The sequence below is a fragment of the Plasmodium berghei genome (genome assembly GCF_900002375.2).
Source record: "Plasmodium berghei ANKA genome assembly, chromosome: 13".
Taxonomy (NCBI): domain Eukaryota; phylum Apicomplexa; class Aconoidasida; order Haemosporida; family Plasmodiidae; genus Plasmodium; species Plasmodium berghei.
The window spans coordinates 971,369-996,611 of record NC_036171.2 but is presented as its reverse complement, the minus strand read 5'-3'; the positions used below and the strand labels follow the sequence as shown (position 1 = coordinate 996,611).

Below are 25,243 nucleotides of genomic sequence, written 5' to 3'. Positions count from 1 at the left end.
TGCATATATTCCCAAATATAGCTTTAAAATGAAATGCTGTTGTAAATCATCGACAAAGACAGGAACTATCAATAAAAAAAGTAAACAGGAGGAGAATATTGAAAAGAAAAAATCAGTTAATTATGATAATCTCCCAATTGAAACCCGTACATTAAATGATGGGTCTATTTACGTTGGAACTACACTAGTAAGTTTGCATACAACTCATATATATGCTTATTCAATGTAAATATATTATCCCAAAAGAAGGGCAAAAAAAATTATATTGTCTATGCACATTTATTCACTCTTTTTGTTATTTTTACAGGATGGAATGATACATGGTAAGGGGGTTTTAAAACACAAAAACGGTGAAGAATATGAAGGTGAATTTTATAATGGGAAAAAAGATGGAATGGGGAAATGGAAAGATTTAGAAGGAAATACTTATGAGGGACAGTGGAGTAATGACAGAAAGCATGGCCATGGAATATATAAAACAAAAGAAGGTTTTATGTATGATGGAGAGTTTGAATTAAATAAAAGACATGGATTAGGAACTATAATAACGCCTGATAATACAAAATATACATGTACTTTTGCTGACGATGTCGAATTTGGAGAGGTAGAATTTTTTTTTGCAAATGGAGATCATGCATTGGGTTATATAAATGATGGATATTTGCATAAAAATGGAAGATATGAATTTAAAAATGGAGATATTTATGTTGGGAATTTTGAGAAAGGCCTTTTTCATGGGAAAGGGTATTATAAATGGGCTGACTCATCGCAGTTTTCTTATTATGAAGGTAATTATTTTCAAGGAAAAAAACATGGAAATGGAATGCTTACCTCTATTGATGGCACAATATTATGTGGTGAATTCAAAGATAATTTTATAGATGGAGAATTTTTAACTATTAGTCCTCAGGGAATTCAAACAAGAGGTACTTTTTATTCATATATTGTTTGTTATGTTATATATATTATGAATGTGGGGTATATATATATTTTTTTCTTTTTAAATGGAAATAATGTCTTAGTCTTTTTCTCATCATAATTATAATAATTGTCTACTTTTATTTTATTCATTATTTTTTTTAATTTTTTTAATTTCCCTTCCCATGGGCAATTTCTTACCATTATGTTTTATATTTTAGTTTTGTATTCAAAAAACAACCATGTGAAAATTTTAGAAAAATTCGAAGAAAAAATAAATATAAAGGAATTTTACAATCAAACAGAAATTAATACTACCATTTTTTCAGACCCAGAGTATTACAAAAATTTATATAAAGTAAGCATTAAAAGGATAAAAAATAAAACAAAATAAATTTCATTAAGCATTGTCATTTTTTGTTTCGTGTATATTAGAAGTTAATGGTTTATGTTATACAGAAAATGTAAAAAGGCAAGAAAATATTTTTCCATAAATTTAAACATGTTTCTATGTATTTATTTTCCCTTTTAGATACCAGAAAGAAAGAAAGCCATATTTCGAATTCAATTAAAAAATCCACAAATAAAAAAAAAATAGAATTTTAGAGAACTACAAAATGACGAAAAAGAATTCGTCGCTTCCTATATTTTTCGCTTCATGGGAAATATATAGAGGCTTGTAAATAATCCGCTTATTATTAGTCTACACTTTGATATACTCAAAACATATAGATTATAACAAAATTGGAATAATTACAAATTACAGTTTTTCCTTGTATAATATCACCAATATAAGTGTAATAAATTTGATTGATAATACAATTTATCTGTATTGTCATAACAAAACCAGGAGCATATTATATATATATGCACTATTCTTTTTCATTTATATTTAATTGAAAAAAGTTTTGTATCAAATATTCGATTTTTTTTATGTGTGTATAATATAGTACATATGTATGAATATAAGTATATACATGACAAGGAGCTTTTTTTTTAAATTGTCCAGGAGAAAAAAATATATACAATAAAAAAAATAATACAGAATAAATAGTATACGCATGTATATACATTTATATTTTTTATGTAAATGATAATTAAAATAATTCAGTTTTACTTAGTATATAAGAAAACCAAAAAAAACACCATCATTTTTGTAAAAAATTTTACTGATTCTATGTTTTCTGCTTTTCCTTAAATCAACTCATATTTTTTTGTGTATTTTTAGGGTTAAACACAACAATTAACAAACTAATACATAAATTATATGCTATGCATATAGTATATATAATATTCGATAATATTGTGAGAAACCTAAAAATTAACGTAATCTTCTTGCTTCTCTTTCTGTTTCTAATAAAGCTAAAATATCACCTTCTCTTACTGGACCTTTAACATTTCTAATTAAAAATCTACCAGATAATTCGCTATCTCCCATAAATTGTGCCCTTACTTGTATGACACCTCCTCTGCTTCCTGTTCTTCCTAATACTTTTTCAACTTTTGCTAATTTTGATTTTTCCATTTTTATGTAATTTAAATATAATGTTAAAAAATATGTTGATATGTGGATAAATGATTTTTATCTGTTTAAAATTTTTTTTTTTAAATTAAATATACATAGATATATTATTTTTATGTTTAATTATTAAAATGTAATTTATATAATAATTTGTTAAAGTATCTTTCGAAATTATGTATTTATTTCGTTAATTATAGTATATTTTGTTTTATTAATATTTTTATTTATAATTTTAAATATTTTTTATTTATTCTGCAGTTCATATATTACATATATTTTTTTATTAAAAAATGCAATAAAGCACATAATTATATATGTATACTACTATTATATATATAAAACTACTTTTTTATTTTTTTTTTATTTTTTTAATATATATATAATAGTGTTGGCAAAAAAACTACCCTTTTTTATTTATATTATATGGACATATTTTTTTCCCTATATGATGTATATAGTATATATATAAAAAAAATAAAAACAAATAATGGAAATCGTTTACAAAGAAATTATATTTGTTTTGCGTGCCATTTATATATACATATAATATACCTTTATTGCTAATAACCTTAAAAAATTGTTCCCCATAAATTGGTGATTCAAGTGGTATATATAAAATGAATAAATCAATTAATAACAAAAAATAAATGTATTTCATGATATAGAACACAAAATGAAAAAAATATAAATAAATTGTAACATTTATTTACTTTTTTATTTTATTATTATTTTTACTTTATTAGTATAATTTACCATAAAAAATAATATTGAACATTTCCTTTTAAAGCCTTAAAATGATATAATAGGGCTAACCAAATTTGTTGCTAAGTACATATTTTGTATTTTTAATTTTCTTTTATTACGAAAAATAATCCAAATATATAAGATAATTTGTTTATTCTAAAAATATATAATTTCTATTCTTAATTTTCGAAACCCCTCGATTTTCTAAGACATTATATTGATATAATAAATGTAGAAAAAGAAAGTCAACAGTAAAAAAGTTAAAACATTTTAAAATAATTTTCCATAATGTACTGTCAAAACATTGACATATTATATATATACATACATATACATGTGTGGGGGGTTATTAAAAACATAAAGGAAGATAATTAATACAAGGTTTATTAAGAGAGTACCATAAAAACAATAGCGAACGTATGCGCATATTTATAACATATACATATCATTGTTATATTTTGAGAAAAATATTGTCCTTTTTTCGATTTTATATTATTTGTCACTTTTTCTGTTTACAATAACGTATAGTCACTTTCTTTAATTTTTAAATTATAAAATAAACTAAAAATTTATGTTTTAAAACATTACCAAGTTAAAAGGTTATATTTAAGGAAAAATATAAGTTATGAATATGATATTAAAAAAATAAAAAAATATAAAGAAATAACCAATTATATGAATTATGCATGTACAGAAAAAAGTGGGGGGAAATAAATAAGCTAACTTTTTATAAAACAATTAATATAGACTTAAAAAAGACGTTAATTATTATGTTACACAAAAATGAAAAAAAGGAAACACAAAAAAAGATATAAGTTTACTATTGATTTGCTTTATTGTCTTTCTTTTTGGTTAATATATTTTTAAAATTTTATGTTTAATTTCCTAAAAGTTCATAATCGTCTTTAGATGCTTGATGTTTTTGTATATGTTTAAGAATTTTAGATCCATCTGCCCATTTAATATGATCTTCTAAATTCCTATTTATATGAAAAGCGGGATTGTTAATTACATCATTTCCTACTCTCACATTTCCCTGTTGAATATATGTTATAGCTAGCTGAATATTTTGAACAAATTTTAACATAAAAAGCATTACTGATAATCTTCTTCTACAAAATGATGAAACAGATAATTTTTCACATTCAGCCAAACTCGATTTGCAATTTATTAAACCCATTTCATATAATTTATCCAAAAGTTCATTGGTCATTTTAATACGAAATTCATCATTTTCTGGTAATAATCTTAATTTGGATACTAATTTTGTAATATACCCACATATTTTATTATATTTTGTATAATCTTCTCTATTTTGAATTACATATCTTCTTAGCACTTTGACTTCTCTTATATTTTTCGTTCTTTTCCAATCATAAAAATTTACTTTTTTTAACAACTTCTGCTCATGATATTTCAGTTTTCTCATTTTGGAAAAATATTTATATTCACTTTGTCAAAAAAAATGTAAATGGCTAAACTAAACGTTGTATTATTCTCGCCTAAATAACTTTGAAAAAAATATGATATTTATCAGAATTATGAAATAAAACTTAATTCTTCTATATATCAATTTAAATATATAAATTTGTGTAACATTATTCGTATTTATATGACTGCAAATACAAAAATTAATTTTCTTAAAAGTTTGTATTTATAATAATTTCATTTTTTGTCTTTCTATTTATAAATACATATATGACCCACAATACAATAACATTTTATTGGGTAATTTTTTTATAGAAAATTGCTTGAAATTGTTTATTTTATGTTATTTATATTTTATTATAAATTTGTATTATTTTATAAGATATATTTAGTATTATTTTTATTTGTTATTTTATTTTTTGAATTAATATCTTTCGTAACGGTAATAAAAAACTTTTGTATTCGCATTTTTAAATGATCAACGGGGGAAGAGCAAACAAAAATAAAAAATATAATTGTAGTTGTTTTATTTAATCGAAATATTACAGTTTTTTTAACAAAAAAATTGTGAATACTCAAAAAAAAAATTATAAAAAATAAAATAATTAATTAATATATAACCGCAAATATAAAATTTTATTATTCATTTGCAATTGGTAAATCGCTTTAATCACAATAATAATAAAAGGGTGATAAAACGTGAAAAGGTATAATGAAATTAGCAAACATAGAAACATAATAAAAAATAAATAAGCAAATATAGGTATGTATGTATATATAAAGAGAGAGATAGAAAGAGATATATATACATATAAACTTATTCGCATACGCAATTTACCCACAGTAAATTAATATGCATTAGCCGTTAATCCCATTCAAAATGTTCATGTCTTTATATATATGAAAGATGGATATATTATGCTAGAATGATAATAAACTTTAAACAAATTTAAGGTAATAACATACCATTATTGTTATTATATATGCATATATATATATTTTTATGAATGTGTCTATCTCAAAAGTATTAATTTTATTTACTTATTGTGGAAACCCAATGTTTGAGTATACTATAAAGCATATGTTTCGGTAAAATCGCTTTAAACATATTATATACATAATATGAGGGTTTAGTTTATAACTAATCAAAATATAGAAATTATTTATATGTTTGTTTTTTTCTTTCCTAAATGGTTTTGTTTAGTATTTATTACAAAATTTGGTCTTTTTTTTTCTCTTTCATTAAAGTCTACTGTTTTTAATTGATCATTTTTATACATTGCAACTTCACCAATATTATCAATAAAATTTTGAAAATCTTTTGAAAAAATAAATTGTGGATTAATATTATCAAATATGTTATCATTATTATCCTTATCTATATTTCCTGGGTTTATAGCTTTATAATTTTTTGCAGCTTGATGCAAATATTCATCTAAATCTTTATCTTTATTTTGCAAAGGTAAATTTTTGATTTCTTTGGAAAATCGATTTTTAATTTCGCAATGATTGCTATTACCACTATTTCCACTGTTATTACTTTCCAGATTATTATCGCTGTTATTTCTGATATGTCCAGTGTTACTTCGAATTATTTTTTGATAGTTTTGAGCTGACTCAGTCAGAAATGTGTCAATGTTTTTTGGTATATCATTTAAAAATATATTATTTCTCTTATTAAGGGTATTTTCTTTTGGTCCAATAGGCAAATTTATATTTATAGATTTAGTAGAAGTTGTAAGAGTATTTCCATACATACTATATGGATTGTTATAAAATGTTTCTCGTTTATTTTGATCAAAAAGATCGTCATTAATTTGACTTTGATAAAATTGATTATTACATAATAATTGTATTTGGTTATAAAATTGATCTTGATCTATATTTTGTTTAGCACTTTTTTGCAAAATATCATTATAAATGGGATCAAATTTAAGACCTTCTGAATACGTCAATAATTTAATTGTTGATTTTTTCGATAATTTAAATTTATTTAAAAATTTGCAAATATAAAAAAATTGATTTTTTTGTATTGGCATATTAATTTTATAAATATTTTCTCTTAATAAAACACCCTGAGGATAATTAAATACACCTTTATATAATTTAACTTTAACAATTTTTTCAATACTAGTATCATTTAACATATATCCATGTGTGTCAAGCCAATATGATTTATAATTAATTTTGTTTTTTTCATTTATATTAGATTCAACAATATTTAAAATGGTTGCTTTCATAGAACAACGAGGTAAACAATAGGCATACATATTTGCACATACATCATTTAATGGTAATACTTTATAAATATTAATACTAATTTTTAAATGCATTTTAATTATATATTTATAGTTTTGGTTTTTTATTTCATTTAATATATTATATTCATTATTTAGTATATTAAATTTAAACCCAATACAATTGGAATATTTGCAATTATTGTCATAAAATTTTGATTCTATAATTGTATCCATGTTGTCTCCAATATGTATCCATTTACCACTTTCTAAATATTTGCAAACTAATGTAAATTGAATTATATAAGACAATAAACATTTTTCTATTTCCCCATAATTATTGTCTACAATATTTTCTAATTTTAATGAAATGCAATATTCTTCTTTTAATTTTTCAATAATCTTTTTTAAAATCATATTACTTTCATTGTCATTATTATAGCATAATATTATTTTATCGGATACGCAAGTTCCCATTATATGATTTTCACTTTTCATTATTATAAATCTTGTAATTTGAACGCTATTACGGATTGATGTACCTTGGTTATCTCTGTAAACATTTTTTTATTTTGTAAAAATATATTTGCAATTAAATTGAGAGCTATATGCAGAATATATATTAATACATGAAAATCCAATTGCATTTTTTTATTATTATATGCAAATAAGTCTAATAAAAAAAACAATTAAACCTTTCCACTTTTTTTCCATTACCTTATATCAAACAAATACCTCGAAATGACCAAGTCTTCAAATAATAACTCCAGATATAAAATAAAATCGTTTTTATCCAAATTATTATTTGGATACATTCTCGAATTATATATTTCTTCATTTTCTTTTACTTCTTTTCTTATGGATGCTATGAAAAGTAGAAAGATTTAATAAGGAAAAATTTTCATATTTGTAGGAAAAGATAAAAACAATTTTTAAAAAATTATAAATTAAAATAACTGTAAAAGGAATATACCTGTTATAATTTGCTTTTGATATTCATTTGATAAATTCCCATAATTATTATTCATCTTTTTTAACCATATTTATATTTGGACAGGCAAATAAAAGTCGCACACACACAAAAAACAAAACAAAATATAATAATCCCAGGATAATCTACATAAAATTAAAATGATGGCGAAATAGAATATCCTGCAAAATACATAATTAAACATGAAAATTTAATAGTTTTTTCATATATTTATTTTTTAACGAAATTTTTGTAAATAACAAATTCTGTAGAAAGTATCGCGTGAAAAATGGGTTAAAGATCAAGTAACAAGGGAATAAATTAATAATTTAAAAAATACAAATTTAGTAAGACATAAATGTAGATTTTAAGTGGAAATACATTACATATTTACAAAAAGAAATAAATTTGAGCTGGAAATAATGCCGTACAAAAACGGTGAATGTGTGGATCCATTAATATATATATATATATATATATATACGATTCTAATATTGGGGTATTTTTTCTTAAATATTATTTTGTGCGTTTTTAGGTGTATGTTTAAGTGATATATATTTAAAAAATTGCAATTTTTTATATTTGTACTCATTAACAGTTTGGAAGAAATATAAAATTGTAATTATAGTATTATTCAGTGAATATAATCATGGATATATGAGATTTACAAAAAAAATACAAGCATATAATAAATGCATATGTTATGGCAATATTTCGATATACAAATTACAAAAGTGTAATAGAATTTGTTTCGAAAACGGGTTGTACAAAGTAACACAAGTGAGTTCCATTCATATTGTATTCTCTTAAAAAAAAAAAAAAATTAAAATAGATAAATAAAATAAAAAAATATTAAAAAATGAAAAAAAATTAGTAAGAGAAGGAGATACATTATATTAAAATTAGCAATGTAACAAATTATTATATTTATAAAGGGCTTAGATAAATAAAAAAATAAATTATCGACAAAAGAACTTTATATATTCATTGTACACACGATTTAACTATGTTTACATAAATTTTAAAAACATAACAATAAAATATAGGCATATATTTTTTTTTGAAATTTAGCTATTAAATAATGATACATATATGTGTGTATATTTATAAACAGTTTTATTTACTTTAAAGTAAACTGAAGACGTAGAACACCATTTTCCTGAATATCCAATCTAATGTAAGAACTTATATCTGGTAAAAAAAAATAATATAGTAAAAAAAGCAGGTATAATAATATATTATATACAAATGTTGTAAAAAAAAAAAAAATACATTCCCTTCAACATTGAAAAGGTTGTACATTATAAATAAATGCATATATAAATACTTAGGGCTTGTGGAATTTTCGACAAATCTCGAACTCTGTAATTAAATCTGAAAAAAAAAAAGACGATGAATAAAAAATATAAAAATTAAGAATCACTTAAAAAGAATAAAATTACATTATATGCTTCTCAATATGCACATATATAGACAATATTACTTTTGTTCTGTTATGATTTTAAAATCTTCGAAATTTTCTTTTGGCATCAAGTTAACTGACCTTTGGTAATTTTTATTCTTCGTTTCCTATAAAAAACATTAATACATACATATGTATGCAGATATAATTAAATAAATTCGAGGAGTGTTAAATTAGTAACTATTTTATTACTATAAATAAAATTCAATTTGTAGAAAAAGAGGTTTTTATTTATAATAAAGCAAATGGTCATATAATATATATTTTAATATTAAGTATTTACGATTTTGAGAATTGATGTTTTATCATCAACATAAGGATTTATATAAAATGTAATATGATCATCGCTATATCTAATTAAATATTCTAGATAAAATGAAAAAAGCGTTGATTTCAAAATAAAATAAGTATAATCATTATTTAAAAATGTATGTTTTTCTAATTTATATATTTTATAATAATAATCTACAATTATACTTATAAAAGTTTCTGATGTATCACCATCTTCATCAATTAAATGTAAAATTAATTTTCTGTCTATATAATCAAATTTAATATTTAATATAACAGGATCTAAAAATTCTAATGCGCTTAATAATTTATATGGAGACACAAGGAACTCAACAGAATTTTTTATTTTGTTATCCATTTGATATATTTTTTTTCTAATATAATATTCGTTCTTCTCATTTTCAGTATATTGGACTTTAAATGGAGATACAGATTTTAATTTAATTACTTCTTTATTTTCATTGTCTATAATATGTGTTGTAAATAAATCGTCGGAATTAATACTTATCGATTCATTTTCATCATAGTAATTTACATTATTACATATATTTGACCTTTTTTTTTTTACATTATTATTTCCATTTTTTTTAATTTTTGTTACATATTCTTCATTTTCAAAAATGTTATAACTAGCAAAACAATTTGAATCTATAAATAAAAAACAATATATTTGCTTGCATTTAGATAAACTTCTAAGCATTAGACCCTCATAAAATAAATTAAATAAAATATAGTTGTCCAATTCTACATTATTATTTGTAGATTTTTTGGATTTCATACTATTTTTATTATCATCAATATTCAATAAAGCTAATGCATTTTTAAAAAAATTAACATTTTTAACTGAAAAATTATAGCAAGATCTTATTTCATCTTTCATCTTTTTTTGACAAAGATAACTAAATAATGGCTATTATTTGTGGAGGAAAATAATATGCAAAGAAAAGAACGAAAAAAAATAAAACTTTTTAAAATTTGTTGGAATTTATTAAATATGCACATTATTAAAAATGTATAAACATTGTAAAAAAAAATAAAGTATATTAAATAAAATTTAATATAGAAAAAATGTGAAAAAAAAAAAAAATAATAAAAAATAAAAAGGATGAAAAAACACGATTATTTTATAAGTACATATGTTATTGATCTAGTATTATCCGAATGGTTCACAATTCGTATGTCGTGTGTATCATCATTGTTCTATTAATACATTATTTATTTATTTTTTAAATGAATTTTTTATTTTTTTATTTTACAATCCCTATTTGTAGAATAACTTATGAAAAATATTTGCATACCGGTTTTGGTTTATTTGTAAAATCGCAATTACACTTTTGTGTAAAATTATGTATACATCAAAGAATTCAGTGATAGTATAGCGATTCATTATTTTTTTTTCGAATTTTTTATAACTATTTGGATATTTATTTATTTTTTTTATTTTTATTTGCTGATGTTGCAAAAAACGAAAAACCTAAATTCATTATTTCATTCAATCAACAAAATCCCATGATCAAATACGATCAAATCTTCTGATTTTTTCACTTTTATTTTGGTATATACTTAGCTAATCAAAAGAAAGAGATTCTATTTTTTTCATTAGTTCTTCATTTTCATGGTACCATTTTTTTTTTTCCATAGTCCTATAAAAAATAATAAAAAAGGGAAGGAACAAAAAGAACGAAAAAAAAGAACAAAAATTATAAGCGTATTAATTAAAAATATTATATATAATTTTTTTTGCGCACAAAATAAAATATGTTAAACAAATAACTATAAAGTGATATACTTACTTTTTGTAGTAATGATGTAGCACCTCTAAAGGATATTTGTATAAGTCAAAAAAATTTCTTGGTAGTCTTACATTCATATATTTGGAATTTTCTAATAATAAATCCACGTATTTTTTTTTTTCCGTGGAATTGAGTACATTAGTATAATATTTACTAACGTATTTTTTTTTTCTTAAATTTTTAAGGTCTTCTTTTTTTAAGCCCTTATAATTTTCCTCAAAGTAGTATTCAAATCCAACAAAACGAGGCAACTTTACTGATAAAAAATTAGTGACTACCCAAAAAATATGCATAGAAAATGAGCATGAAAAATGAGCATGCGTGAACAAACTGAGAGATCGCGGTCTTATTCGAAGTAAACTTGCATACAAGTATGATCATATTATCTTTGTTACTTACATTGATTATTTTTTAAACTAATTGAGGAATTTAAAAAAATATCTAATTTACAGCCATATTGTTTTATTTCAAATTGTTCCCTGCTGTCCTTGTCAACATGGGGTGATCTTAAGAAAGTAAATCTGCGGAAAAAAATGGAGACAAATATATTCCCAAATTAACAATGTACTAAACTAGTGAAATAGACGAAATTGTAATAGGAATAGTAGTAGCTGTCTCGTTATATTTACCGTTTCCTTATCGTTTTTTTTGGGATTGGTCCAGAAATAATAAACTGTGGATACTGACTAATTTTTTCTTTAATATTTAAAACAGCTTTTTGTAAATGATCAGAAAAGTATGAATCCAAAACAATCCGTAGGTGATAATTGTTTTGCCACTTTTTTATAATATCTAACTCTTTTAAATCGCTATAAACTTTTTCTTCCTATGAAATGATATAAATAAGGGGAGCATATATGAAAAACTGCTTAATAATAATCAAATAGTTTGTAAATATTTTCTTCGTTCTTTATATTATCATAAAATAAAAAAGACTCTTGAAATTTTCGCATATAAATAAATTACAAGAAAATGAATATAATGTACAAATATATTTTTTTCAATTTATTACATTGTTGTAAATCCTTGTGAATTTTCTCAGTGGTTTTATTCTTTCGAAACGGAATGGTGTTTTTTGTATTGGCTTTATTTTAAAGGCTTCGCTAGCATTATAAGTATAGTATACTATTAAAAAAATAAAATGAAATTTCAAGTTCATTTTTCTGAATATGTGTTTGCTTTAATATTCTATTTTTCTCTTTTTATTATTTCATAATGTTATAATAGAAAAATTAAAATTTTTCCCTTAGAATGTATAGCATTTATGATGCTAATTAAATCGTAGGTATTAAAATCACATTTTGTTTATTCCTCTTTTTTTTTCATTTTTTATCTTTTTCAAACTAAGTATTTAATCGAAATATATATGTATGTATATGAATAATAAATCAGATTTAATGCTATAAAGTTTTACACATAAAAGATTACACATCCGAATTGTCCTAAGAAAGCTCCATCCCCCATTTTGAAGGTCAATTTATGTATCTATGAATATAGTAGCTGTGGTTTGAAATTGTGTATATTATAAACAATTTAGAGAAAATTTATTTTTTTAATTTTATTATTTTTTCTTGTACTTTTTTGTGTAAAAACAAAAAGTTTGTGGTGCATACAAACGCTCATTTTATTATAAAAAGAAAAAGTAGAAAAAACGAAAACAAAACTAAATGATTTGCTAGTTCATTATATGCTATTTTTCATATTGGTTCCGTTTTTTTTAATATTATTATATATTTATTTTTTTTTTTATTTTATTTTTTTTTTTTTTTTCTCCCATTTTATGTTAATTTTTTTTGCAAAATTGGGTATTTATTTACCACACCTTTCCCCTCTATACATTTCTTGAGCAATAGTGGTAACTAGATAAATATTATACTTTCCTTTATTATCTGTATAATTTGTTCGCATATTTTATGGATGAAAGAAAATATAGTTCATTTAATTTGCCAATTCCCCACTTCCCCATAAATGTTTTGTTTGAGACAAATGAGTATGATTTTTATAAACTAAAGAACGGGGAAGGAAATGATAGAGAAAGGGATCATGAAAAAAAACAAACAAAAAATAAAAAACAAAATGACGATTTCGAAAGTGAAAGTGAAAATGAGAAACTGTTTATGAAATATCTCAAAAATATTGCTGGAGAAAATAAGGATAATAACAATCAAACTGACAATATACTCACAATGAGTAGTAGTAATACCCATAGTATTAGTAATAATTTTCCAAATGAGGATATAGAAAATGATAACGAGTTAAATGATATTATTCAAAAAGAATCGCCATTTTCAATAATCGATTCTATTGATACAGTAATAACAAATAAAAATGAAATAAAAAAAAATATTCATCTTTTTGAAAAATTTTATAATATTCATATAAAAGAGGAACTCAAAATGGAATGGATATACCGCACGACTCCAAAGGAATTTACACCTAAAATTGTTGACATAAACGAATTTGAAGAAGAATGTAAAAAAATAAATGAAAGACTCAAAATGGGGAATCATTCCAAATATATAAAAGAAGTGGAAAAGTTTTCTGATGAAGAGAAAAAAGAGGAAAAGGTCAATGTCTTACTAGCCAATAAAGAAAATCGTGAAAATAATGATAAAATAAAAACAAAATTTTATAAATATTTAATAAAAGTGTTATTATCAGGTGTACGTAGTCCAAACATTAGCGAGATTATTAATCACGTAGTTTATTATAATTGTAATAATTGGCAACATAAAATTGATTTGAATGTATTAAAAAAAGTAGCAAGTAATTATAAAAAAAGAAAAGTATTGAACAGAACAAAATGCTATTTAGATTGGTTGCCAAAAATAGAAGATAATACATTTAGTAAATATCAGATTATAGCAAAATTAAAAAAAAAAACAATATCAAAAACGTTTAAATTGGTATGCGATTTTAATAATACTATATTAAAATCAATATATATAAATCAAAATACTATTGATACATTTTACACACAAGAACAATATTTAGTTTTAAATACAAAGCAATTGAAATGTCTTTCATGTAGCAATATTTTTATAATTTCTGTTTCTTTTTATCACCCAATTCGAGGTATAAAAATAGCAGAATTTGAAATATTATCAACACAGACATTAGCTAATTTAACAGATGTTTTTTTCTGCTTTGATACTTCAAATTATGGTACTCCAAAATTTTCAGGATCTGTATATTACATTGATGGTATTTTATATCCAGATGTAAGAGATAAAGATGCATTGGATTATTCAACATGCATAATTAATTTTTATAAAAATAGAAAAAATATATCTTCATCCACAGCTTCATCTAATAGTTGTAATAATTTAGATGATTTTCTTAAGCATCCATATAAAATAAACCAAGATAAAGCAGTTCTTAAAGATATACAAATTCCACTATACAAAAAATGCTGTTTTTTGCATCAAGGGAATTGTGAACATAGAATTATTTTTAGTAATGTAAGACAATATAATAAATTTAGAGATAAAGATATTTCTCAATATCCAATTCGAACTTTTAAACCAAACATTGCAACGAAATATTGCATATGTTGTCACAAAAATATAGCACAAAAAATTATTATAGATAGTTATTTATTCAAAGAAAATCCATCATATGTGTGTGATGGTTGTTTCGAATTGTTTTTGTTAGACTCAAATGGAAAACCAGTTGATGATATGATGAAGCACTTTCAATATATCAACGACATTTGAGGGGAAAGAAAATAGCTATTTTAATAAATAATTAATAATATTGTTTTTGTTTAATACCATATTTTATGGATAAGGAAATGATGCTTTCCATTTATAAAATTTGTAAAAACCATGTGAATTTTTTTTATTTTATGTTTATAATATATTTTTTGTCTTCCTCTTTTATATTATACATATGGTTTTCTTAGTGGAATAATCCATATAGGGGAATACTTATTATTTTAGTAAAAAAAAATATAAGTGAAATGTGCATTTAAAAAATACATTTTTAACATTATATTTTTCCCCCTATAAATAATTAATTATATATATAGCACATATCTTTACACTTAAAGAAACCTTTATTTTTAATTTTTTGAGAATGACCAAGTAATACATTATATAATTTCATATATTTAATTGGCTAATAATTATTTATTCCTCGGAAATAATTTTATATACTATGTTATTAAATATGTTGTATATAGCCATAATATCATTATGATATAAATAATACATACTAATAAATATTCTATGCATTTTTAAAGGCCTTACTTTTTAATAGGCTTATTTTATTTTTATTGTGTTAATGGAAATAAATAATTATTTTATAACATAAAATTTTATAAAAATTTTATTATATTAATTAATAATATATATATTATAAATAGTTGACTATTTATGAGAAATAACCTTGTATATTTTATGAATTTTTTTATTAATTAAATTATTATATATTTTTGTTGTTTTTTTTTGATATTGCCCTCTTTGTAATTGATTATCCCCTCAACTCTATCGCAAAATATTTCCGTAAAAAAAAATACAATAATCATTGCCTATTATAGCAATATATGTATGCAAACATTATATATATACATATTTCTATATATGTTTTCTATATATTTATTATATGATTACATATGCATATACTTTTTATTATGCAATAATTTGACCATTTTTGTACGCTTATTTATTTTCTTAAAATATATTATAAAACAGTTCATATATAGTAAATATATATCTGAATTGCTGCATTTCACTTATTTTTTTGAAAGCCATAAATAAAATATATTTTTAAATTTTTATTTTATAATTTAATAACAAAAGAATATTAATTTTTTATTTTTTTTAATATAAAAAAAATTTATAAATAAAAAAGGAACCAATCCTTTACAAATTACATTTTACTTTTTCAAGTATCTTTTAAAAAAGAAAGAAACCAATTATTATTCTATAAAACAAATCATCAAAAATGGGAAAATTGTAAGTTATGCATATTACATTTATTTTTATGTTGTAATGATTGCATAATATATATATATATATATATATAATGGTTTATGCGGGAATTTTTATAAACTTTTTTTTTGGGGGGGCGTGGAACATAAATGGGGTTATTCATAATTGATATGCAAAAAATAGTTACTATTGATGCCTTCGTTGTAGAATGGCTGTCGTTTCGCTATTATTATTTTTTTTTATAATACCGATATTATAAATTATGATTATATATGTTTACCCTTTACAGACTTAAGCCAGGAAAAGTTGTTATAATGCTAAATGGAAGAAGAGCTGGTAAAAAAGCTATTATAATAAATACCTATGAAGGACAAACAAGGGAAAGACCTTATAGCTATTGCTTAGTTGCAGGAATCGAAAAACACCCATTAAGAGTTACAAAAAAAATGTCCAAAGGAAAGATAATAAAGAGATCAAAAGTTAAAGCCTTTGTAAAATACATTAATGTTAACCATATCCTACCTACTAGGTATTTTAAAAACATATAAAATTCACATATAATTTTGTTATATCCATTTTATATGGTTCATACATATATAAAATCGACATTATGTATTCATATATATATGGTTATATAATCAGAAAACATTTATATGGTATAATTCCCCCTCTTTCAACAAACTAATTTTTACTTGCTTATATATTTCTTCATTTGTTTTCTGTTTAGATATCAAGTTGCTAATGATTTTGACATTAAAAGTTTAGCATCCGATGATATTTTAAGGTCAAAAAACAAAAAGAAGGAAATTAAAAAATTAGGACGAGTATTTAGAGATAAGTAAGTTTTATTTATTTTATTTTTTATATAGCAATTTTTAGTCACAAATGAATAAAATTATGAAAATAAAAATAACGACATATTCAAAAATATAGTTTTCATCAATCTTTAACTATATGATGCACCTATCGTTTTATTTAATCACATATTTATGACTACTTTTATATATTGACTTTATTCATATATAACTTTATGTTGTTTGATGGCGCCCCTTCATTTATATTTTTATTTTTATTGTTTCCAATTTTAGGTTCTTAGATCCAATTAATAAAAAAACTGGAGAAGTATCTAAGGATGTTTCATTTTTACACAAAAAATTATATTTCTAATTGCGTTTTAATAGTAATTTTTCCCTGCATTTTCAGATAGTTTAATGAAAATTTTTTCATATTTATGTAGATTCATGTTACGAATATGTATTATAATATATATTTAAATTTTTAAGATATTAACATTATTCAATAATTAATAAATGGTAAACTCGCATATTATATAGAATAACCTAATATTGTAAAAAAATAAAATAATTGGACCCGTTTATGCGAATTAATTATAAACTAGTATTGTGATCAACGTACAATATTAAATCATTTATATAGCAATGCAAAATATGTTTTAATTTAAATTGTGTTAAGGCTTTAGGGTGTTAAAGCACTATCTTTATCTTTTCATTTTTGTTAGCAAGGAAAATTAAAACAATACAAAAAATACGAAAACATGATATTATGTGTAATATATTGTTTTTATTTATAATAGTCGGGAAAAAATTAAAATTTCCAGTTTATAGAAATTTAAATTAAGGTAATTCATAATTTAAAAATTGGATATAATACATGCGATAATATAAATAATATCAAATAAGACAAATAATAAGAATAGGAAAAAATAAAATACATATAAAACTATGCAAGCCAATATAACAAATATAAATTAGATATAATGATAAAAAAAAAAAACAATAATAATGATGATGATAAACAAATAATGTTTATCTAATATATTGGGTATATTAAAAATGTCTCGAATTATGTAAAACAAAAATGCACGCAACTGTAGTTATATGTGATATAAGTATTTTATATGCATTTTGCAAACCCGCGTTTCCCCATATGTATTCCTTGTATACTAATATAGATAGGTGAAACATATCTTTTGCGCTAAATTGAATTTGTATGTTTTTCCTTCGTTATTATTTTTTGCCTTTAATTTATCTTCTATGAGCAATTTAATTATTGAAGGTGAATTTTTTTTAATTTTTCATTAATATATGACAGTCTCATTGTAACGATTTTTTGTTTTGATTCACCATTTGAACACCAGTGTAATGTGTGTGAAATATTATTTCCTGTGCACTTCACTCTTAAGCAGTTAAGCAATGCTTTTTTATAAATTCATAAAACATTCTTTCCTCTCCAGGACTATCCATTGCAAAGGCAATAGCTTTAAGTGTACTAATCAATCGAATTCCTATAACCTTAGGTGATTTTAATAAATTTTGTTCTGATTCTAATAATGATTCACAACTATTTCTGTGGAGTACACACTTAATATCATTAAATTTTATAATACGAACTTTATTATCTAAGGATAGTTCAAAGCACTTTTCATTTAAAAAAATTTTAAAATAACATTGAATTTCATTTCCATCAGGAAATGCTACTCTAATTGTATTACCATTCTTATATTTATCTATCCAAGTTTCTAATGTCCAATTATCATACTCATCATATTTTTCTTGGCTAGGATATGCATATATATCTATATTGGATTTGTTGTTTTTTAAGTCGTTAATGCAGCACAAGCTGTTTCCCATTTTGAAAATTAAAAAAAAAAGAGTTAAATTATTTAAAAAAATGTGTGTAAAATGTGTATCGAAAAATTACAAAATTATACTATGGAAAAGTTTAAGAAATTTATAACTCTCAAAAATATATAATAAAAACCATAAGCAAATCAAATATGATCAAACAACGTAAAATAATATATGGAGGATAAAAAATAGATCAAACTGAAAAGTTGCTAATAATTAAAAGAGTGAAATTAAAATAAACTCCAAAATTAATCAACACTAAAGAACATTCATAAAAAATAAAATTATTTATTGGGGTTTTATTTTTCGTTATAATCATAGGAAAAATATATACAAATTGTTTATATAAAGCATAATAAACTTTATATAAATGTGCGCAAAATATTAGAAAAGTTCTTAAAAAAATGAACAATTCAGAATTTATATGCAAAAATAGCCAAAATAAGAAAAAAAAATGAAAGAAAAAAAAATGTAACAATGTACAAAATAATAAATGTAAATTATGGACTTAAACAATGTATGTAATTTATTGTAAAGTAAAACCATTTGAAATGTGCTACTTTTTTATTTGTTTCTTATTATTTACAATTTTATAATATTAAACTATAGTATGAACGAATCAAAAATAATGTACATATTTTTTTCCGTTTTTTCTTTTTTTTGTGTGAATATAAATTTATTAATAAAAGAATAAACTATTCAAAATATACTTGGAAAAACTTACGTATAAATATATTTTCTTTTAAAAGTACTGAATTTTTTATAATTTTTTATTTATATGCCAGAAAAAATTAAAAAGGTGGAAAAATTTTCATTCTACACAAATAGCATTTATATTTAGAACAACACTGGTATATACATGTATATGGCCAATATATGTATATGTGTGTACAAAGAAATTGACAAGACATTCACACACGGACACCGAAAAACTTTGAAATCAGTTATATGTTAATAAAACAATAAACATGACAATTTAACAAAAAATGGAATATATTGTATATATATATTATAAAAATAAATATTTGTTCTTTTTTGTTCCTTTTTTTTGGAAGGACAATATCTTCAATTTTGATATTTTCACATATTTTTAAAAAAGTAATAAGTACCTGTATAAAGTTTAAATGAAATATATTTTTTTTATGGCATTTAAGTTCGCCATTATTTTTACCACCTTTCCAGTGTTATTTATTTTGCAATTTTTTGTTATGTTATTTTTGCACATTCGTATAGCATTATATGGCTGTAATTTCGTCAACTAGGTTATTTATATTTTTTTTTTCAAAATTCTTAATGAAGAGAATTGTAAAAATAGCTTTTCCTTTCCCATCATCTCTTTTATGTTCATCTTTTAGATTTAATGTTTTACACTTTTAATAGCTTATATTATGCAACATTTGTAGTTTCACAATATTGACGTGGATTTCCTTAAATGAAATTTTGATTTGTTTCGGAATTTATATATTTATTATCATCCATATTTGTATTATCTTTTGCATTTATTTCGTCACGTTTTAAATGATTGGCATTCATTTTATGACTAATAGAAGTTGTAGTAGACGTCCTCGAAATTTCACGGTTTCCAATATTATAGAATTGTACATTCTTTTTAGTAGGAGTAATATATGTAGTAGTAGCAGCTGTAGCATCGCCATCGTTTTCTAGAGAAATTGCATCGCTTTGGACATTATCGCTGTTGTCACGATGGTGTTTATAAATCATTTGTACACTGTTGGACATATTTAAATGACCAACAGTATCATTATTAGGGTTAACAGAAGATACATTATTTTTTCGTTTATGAAAATCATTCAGCTGATAATTAGAATAGTATAAATTTTCATTATTTTTATATTTTTCATTATAATTTGTGATATTATTTTTGTTGATTTTTTCACCGGTTTCAATTTTATTTTCTTTAGTAGTATCATCTATCCACCCTTTTTTTTTGAAATAGCTATTGCAGTCATAAAATAAAATTTGTGTATCTAAAATAACATCAATAGGGGTTATCTTATTTTTTATTTTTTTTAATATGTAACAAGTTTGGCAAATCATTAATTTCTGTAATTCTTCTCTGTCTAAATTTTCTATTATATTTTTTAATAAGTAAAAATATGCTCCGTTGCTAAAGTTTACTTTATTGTCTTTGAAAATACGATTATATTTTTTGTCCACATTTTTTTTATAGAAACTATGAGGACATCCATAAAAACAGTTGGCATTTACCCCTTTACTAAAACATTGATTTAAATGGTTAGAATAATGAGGATAATCATTTTTGTGTATATCTTCGTTTGTAGGTTTGGATATATCTATACCATTTCTTGCTGAGTCACAATTATTCGGTTCTTTGGGAACATGCTTATTTTTATTATCATAACTATTCAACTCTCTTTTGTGATAGCTGCAAAAGTTGTCATATCTTATGTTATTATTTAAGTTTTTGTGCTCATCTATAAAATTGTAAGAAATGTTTATAAAATCGTGATTTTCTTTAACATTATAACCTTTTTTGTAATTATCAGTTTTATTATTGTTTCGATTATTTTCATTCATATCCCTTTTATCAGAATTATTATAAATATTATGAGGAATAATATAATCCTTTAGTTTCAAATAATTGTAAAAGCTGTATAAAATATTTTTTATCTCACTATTTTCTATATTAGAAACATTATTATAGTTTTCCCTTATGCTATTATTTTTATTTGGGTTTTTGCAAACGGTGCTATTAATTGCATCGTTGCTTTTAGTGTCTCTACAATAAGGTAAACTGTTTTGATATGTCTTCATAACGTTATGATTACTTTCTGAATTTGTCTGTTTATTATCAATTGGATTATTCTGTTTGTATAAGTTTTCATTTTTTAGTAAATTGTGTGTGCCTTTCATCGGTCTATCCATGCAAATAATATTATTATCATGCTTATCAATTTTTGATTTATCTTGTTCTTTTTTTGTGTACCTGTTTGAATAAGATATATCACTTTGTTTAAAAATGGTAGTAATATTTTCTTTACTGTTAAAATTGTGTAGTTGCATATTATTAGCCCAATTTTCATTGCTCGATTTAGAATTCATCATTTGATTTTTTTTTTTCATAAATGTGTAGCAGAAAAGATTAAGAAAATAATCATTTATACTTGTATTTGTTTTATTTAATTTGTAAAAATAATTTTTTAAATATTCATAGTTCTCTTTAAAATGATTTGAAATATTATCGTCACTTATTGTGGGCATATTATTATCAACTTTGGGGATATCATAATTTTGACTTGTGTTAGAGTTTGGTAAATTTTTATAATTTCTATTTATGGCTCCATTTTTTGGGCTAGTAATATTTATCAATTTTATTTTATTATTTTGCATTTTTAATTTTTCATGGTGAGGCATTTCCTTATTATGAGGTGCATATTTTTTATTTGAGATATTTGTTCGTAATAAATTTATCCCTGTTTTTGCACATTCATTTTGGTGGATCAATTCATTTTGATTATTTTTATTTGCACAAAGCAGTGATGATACACAATTTGTGTATGGCTTTTCTAAGGCACTTATATTTTCTTCATTTTTCGATTTATTTATAATTACTTTTTGATTATATTTCTCTTCAACTTTGTTATCACACCTTTGATAATTATTTTGTGATGATAAGATGCTTTCTAATTTGATTTTTGGAAAATCACCATCATTACAATTAACTTTTTTGTCTAGCTGTTTTTTTTCTATTTTTGGGACAACATTTCTATTAGTAGCTATAAATTTATTTTGGCATGATTGTAGAATCTCACTTTTGCACCGATTTTGAGAAGGCAAAGACATATGAACTATATGCTCATTTTTGTTTATTGGTAATAAAACTTTTTTATATTTGTTAATAAATGATATATCCTTATTTATCATAAATTTATTTTGTGTACCCCTTTTTTCAACATGGTTATTTATAGTATTTTCATTTCCTTTCAGTTTATTAGTTTGAGAAACCTTTTTATATAATGTATCTGTGGAATTTTTGGAATTTTTGGAATTTTCATTTTTTTTAATTTGTTTATTATTTTGATTCTCTTTTGAAACTTTTCTAAATGGAATAAACTCAGTAGAATTTGTTTGCTTGTTGACACATTCAATAAAGTTAGTTAATACATTCCTGTCGATAATTTTTTTTATGTTAATTTTTTTTTCTTTCAATTTATTTTCTTTAATCATATCATTTCTAATTTCACTATGATCCTCTTTTTTTCGTTTTTCAACTTTTTTTTTGTCATTATGCACTTTCGTTATTTTATCATCATCTATAATATCTGGTATATCTAAATTTACTCTGCTTATTATATCTTCATCTTTGTAACTGCTTTCACATGATAAGTCTTTAAAATAATAGTTGCTCCAACAAATGTTTATATTTTCTCCATCAGTTTTACTACTTCGATTACTTCTACTTGTGGATCTACTTGTACTTTCCTCTAAATAATCCTTATATGTTACATTTTTTATATCTAAAAATATTTTTTCATTTTTATTGTATATGTTTATTTGTTCCCTCAATGTTGTGTCTTCTGGAAAATATTTCACAGTATTCAAATTATTACTATTGTTTATACTATTATAACCCAAATCATTATAATTTTGATTGATCTTGAGGAATATTTTTTCATCAATTTTATTTATATTATTCAAAATTGTTTCATCATTTATTTTATTATTATAAGCTAAAACCGATTTGAAATTATCAAATTTATTGACTAAAGACAAATTTTCATTTTTTTTAATTTCATTCCAACTATATAATCCATTGGTGTGTTGTAACATTTCATTTTTTTTTATATTTGTTTTATAATTCTGTGGATTATTTTTTTCTTTACAATTTTGATTCACATTTTCATATTGACTTTTTACAAAATTTTTATTATCACAGTTTTCAACCTTTTGTTTTTTCTTACACATGTTGATAGTAATATTAATGTGCTCATTTCTTTTTTTTTTTGAATAATCGATTTTTTTCTCATTAATGGAATTTGTACATGATTGAAATAAAATATCATAGCATAGAATATCTTTTTGATTTTCATTAGTCTCAATATTATTGCTATCAACACATTTGTTCAATTTATTTTCAGTATATCCAGATTCTTTGTAGTCATATGTTTGTTCCTTGTCATTGTCTTTTATATCATATTTATTCCTTTCCATAAAACCCAAACTATTCAAATTTGAATTTGTTTTTTTCTTTTGAAAATTTTGTCCCTTTTTTGTCGGAAAATTTTTTATACATTTAATTGCTCCATTTTCTGAACATTGAATTTTCAACGTTTCTTTTGGGGGTAGGTAATTAGGGTGTGCCATATAGAGCACGTTCATGTATAAGAATGCAAAATATATGACTGTATATATATGTATATATATACATATATTTATGCGTATATATTTATACGCATATAGATAGGTCGACATATATATCTATGTATATATAATGCACGGAGTAAACAACCGTTGCACCTTTTTATTTACAAGGGATAATTTGAAAATATTTTCTCAAACTATTCCATATCACTTTATTGAATATATTTGCCAATTTTAAAAATAACACCATCTGCTCCTTCTACAATGTTTCTATTTTCGAAAAAATAAAAATAATAAATAAAATATAAATTGTTACAAATTTAATCATGCACACTCTATTTATAGACAATGCTTTATTATCCGATCGGTGATTATTATCTCAATCAAAAATAAAATATCGTTGGTATTAGATATATCCTTTTTTTGTATGGATAAAAATGCGAGTTTTGGCTATACCATGTACCGATAGATGGAGCACATATGCATATACTTGGATAAACAGTATAAATAAAAGTAGAATATAATTTAAGTGATATATACAACTTATTTATAAATCTTTTATATTATCATAAATCTTCAAGATGAACTATTATATAGATAAAAACTACAAGTCGAATTAAAAATGCATATACATATATATATGCATGTAAATTTTATAAAAAATTGGCATACATTAAAATAAGGATCGAAGAAGAATAATATACACATAAATTATGAAGCCCAAAAATGTTGCAACTTAATTTTTTGGATTGTAAAAAGTGCAAACGGATGAACACACACATGCATCTTTGCATGCGTATATCAAATATAATAACACGAAATCATGGTTTTATATTTTTGTACTTATTGTACAATTTAAAAAAAATATTTCATAATGCTCAAGAACTTTTACATGGCTATTTATACATGAATATATATGCATATGGATATTTGTAAAGTCGAAAGATGCATAT

The 25,243-nt window shown here is 22.4% G+C and overlaps 10 protein-coding genes across 10 annotated transcripts; 3 read left to right on the top strand and 7 right to left on the bottom strand.

Moving 5' to 3' along the window:
- Window positions 1-28: 28 nt before the first annotated feature.
- PBANKA_1325100 (MORN repeat protein, putative) lies at window positions 29-1,516 on the top strand (the record flags this gene model as incomplete). Its single annotated transcript, XM_034566847.1, has 4 exons — window positions 29-187; window positions 308-926; window positions 1,140-1,276; window positions 1,451-1,516. 4 exons carry the CDS (start codon window positions 29-31, stop codon window positions 1,514-1,516), a joined length of 981 nt encoding a protein of 326 aa, XP_034423403.1.
- Window positions 1,517-2,239: 723 nt separating this feature from the next.
- On the bottom strand, window positions 2,240-2,443 carry PBANKA_1325000 (40S ribosomal protein S28e, putative; the record flags this gene model as incomplete). The annotated part of the gene is made up of 1 exon (XM_034566846.1): window positions 2,240-2,443. The coding sequence occupies one exon, from the start codon at window positions 2,441-2,443 to the stop codon at window positions 2,240-2,242; it is 204 nt and encodes a 67-aa protein (XP_034423402.1).
- Window positions 2,444-4,061: 1,618 nt separating this feature from the next.
- Window positions 4,062-4,613, bottom strand: PBANKA_1324900 (U3 small nucleolar ribonucleoprotein protein IMP3, putative; the record flags this gene model as incomplete). The annotated part of the gene is made up of 1 exon (XM_034566845.1): window positions 4,062-4,613. The coding sequence occupies one exon, from the start codon at window positions 4,611-4,613 to the stop codon at window positions 4,062-4,064; it is 552 nt and encodes a 183-aa protein (XP_034423401.1).
- Window positions 4,614-5,775: 1,162 nt separating this feature from the next.
- On the bottom strand, window positions 5,776-7,877 carry PBANKA_1324800 (conserved Plasmodium protein, unknown function; the record flags this gene model as incomplete). Its single annotated transcript, XM_034566844.1, has 3 exons — window positions 5,776-7,402; window positions 7,567-7,714; window positions 7,823-7,877. 3 exons carry the CDS (start codon window positions 7,875-7,877, stop codon window positions 5,776-5,778), a joined length of 1,830 nt encoding a protein of 609 aa, XP_034423400.1.
- A 668-nt stretch (window positions 7,878-8,545) lies between these two features.
- PBANKA_1324700 (conserved Plasmodium protein, unknown function) lies at window positions 8,546-10,452 on the bottom strand (the record flags this gene model as incomplete). The annotated part of the gene is made up of 5 exons (XM_034566843.1): window positions 8,546-8,624; window positions 8,944-9,010; window positions 9,147-9,193; window positions 9,303-9,388; window positions 9,565-10,452. The coding sequence occupies 5 exons, from the start codon at window positions 10,450-10,452 to the stop codon at window positions 8,546-8,548; spliced, it is 1,167 nt and encodes a 388-aa protein (XP_034423399.1).
- A 687-nt stretch (window positions 10,453-11,139) lies between these two features.
- On the bottom strand, window positions 11,140-12,524 carry PBANKA_1324600 (apicoplast ribosomal protein S10 precursor, putative; the record flags this gene model as incomplete). Its single annotated transcript, XM_034566842.1, has 5 exons — window positions 11,140-11,215; window positions 11,366-11,639; window positions 11,765-11,886; window positions 11,995-12,191; window positions 12,378-12,524. The coding sequence occupies 5 exons, from the start codon at window positions 12,522-12,524 to the stop codon at window positions 11,140-11,142; spliced, it is 816 nt and encodes a 271-aa protein (XP_034423398.1).
- Window positions 12,525-13,278: 754 nt separating this feature from the next.
- PBANKA_1324500 (snRNA-activating protein complex subunit 3, putative) lies at window positions 13,279-15,081 on the top strand (the record flags this gene model as incomplete). The annotated part of the gene is made up of 1 exon (XM_034566839.1): window positions 13,279-15,081. The coding sequence occupies one exon, from the start codon at window positions 13,279-13,281 to the stop codon at window positions 15,079-15,081; it is 1,803 nt and encodes a 600-aa protein (XP_034423397.1).
- A 1,231-nt stretch (window positions 15,082-16,312) lies between these two features.
- On the top strand, window positions 16,313-17,466 carry PBANKA_1324400 (60S ribosomal protein L27, putative; the record flags this gene model as incomplete). The annotated part of the gene is made up of 4 exons (XM_034566838.1): window positions 16,313-16,323; window positions 16,589-16,828; window positions 17,027-17,137; window positions 17,388-17,466. The coding sequence occupies 4 exons, from the start codon at window positions 16,313-16,315 to the stop codon at window positions 17,464-17,466; spliced, it is 441 nt and encodes a 146-aa protein (XP_034423396.1).
- Window positions 17,467-18,497: 1,031 nt separating this feature from the next.
- PBANKA_1324300 (inner membrane complex sub-compartment protein 3) lies at window positions 18,498-18,950 on the bottom strand (the record flags this gene model as incomplete). The annotated part of the gene is made up of 1 exon (XM_034566837.1): window positions 18,498-18,950. The coding sequence occupies one exon, from the start codon at window positions 18,948-18,950 to the stop codon at window positions 18,498-18,500; it is 453 nt and encodes a 150-aa protein (XP_034423395.1).
- A 1,425-nt stretch (window positions 18,951-20,375) lies between these two features.
- Window positions 20,376-24,308, bottom strand: PBANKA_1324200 (conserved Plasmodium protein, unknown function; the record flags this gene model as incomplete). The annotated part of the gene is made up of 1 exon (XM_034566836.1): window positions 20,376-24,308. The coding sequence occupies one exon, from the start codon at window positions 24,306-24,308 to the stop codon at window positions 20,376-20,378; it is 3,933 nt and encodes a 1,310-aa protein (XP_034423394.1).
- Window positions 24,309-25,243: the final 935 nt, after the last annotated feature.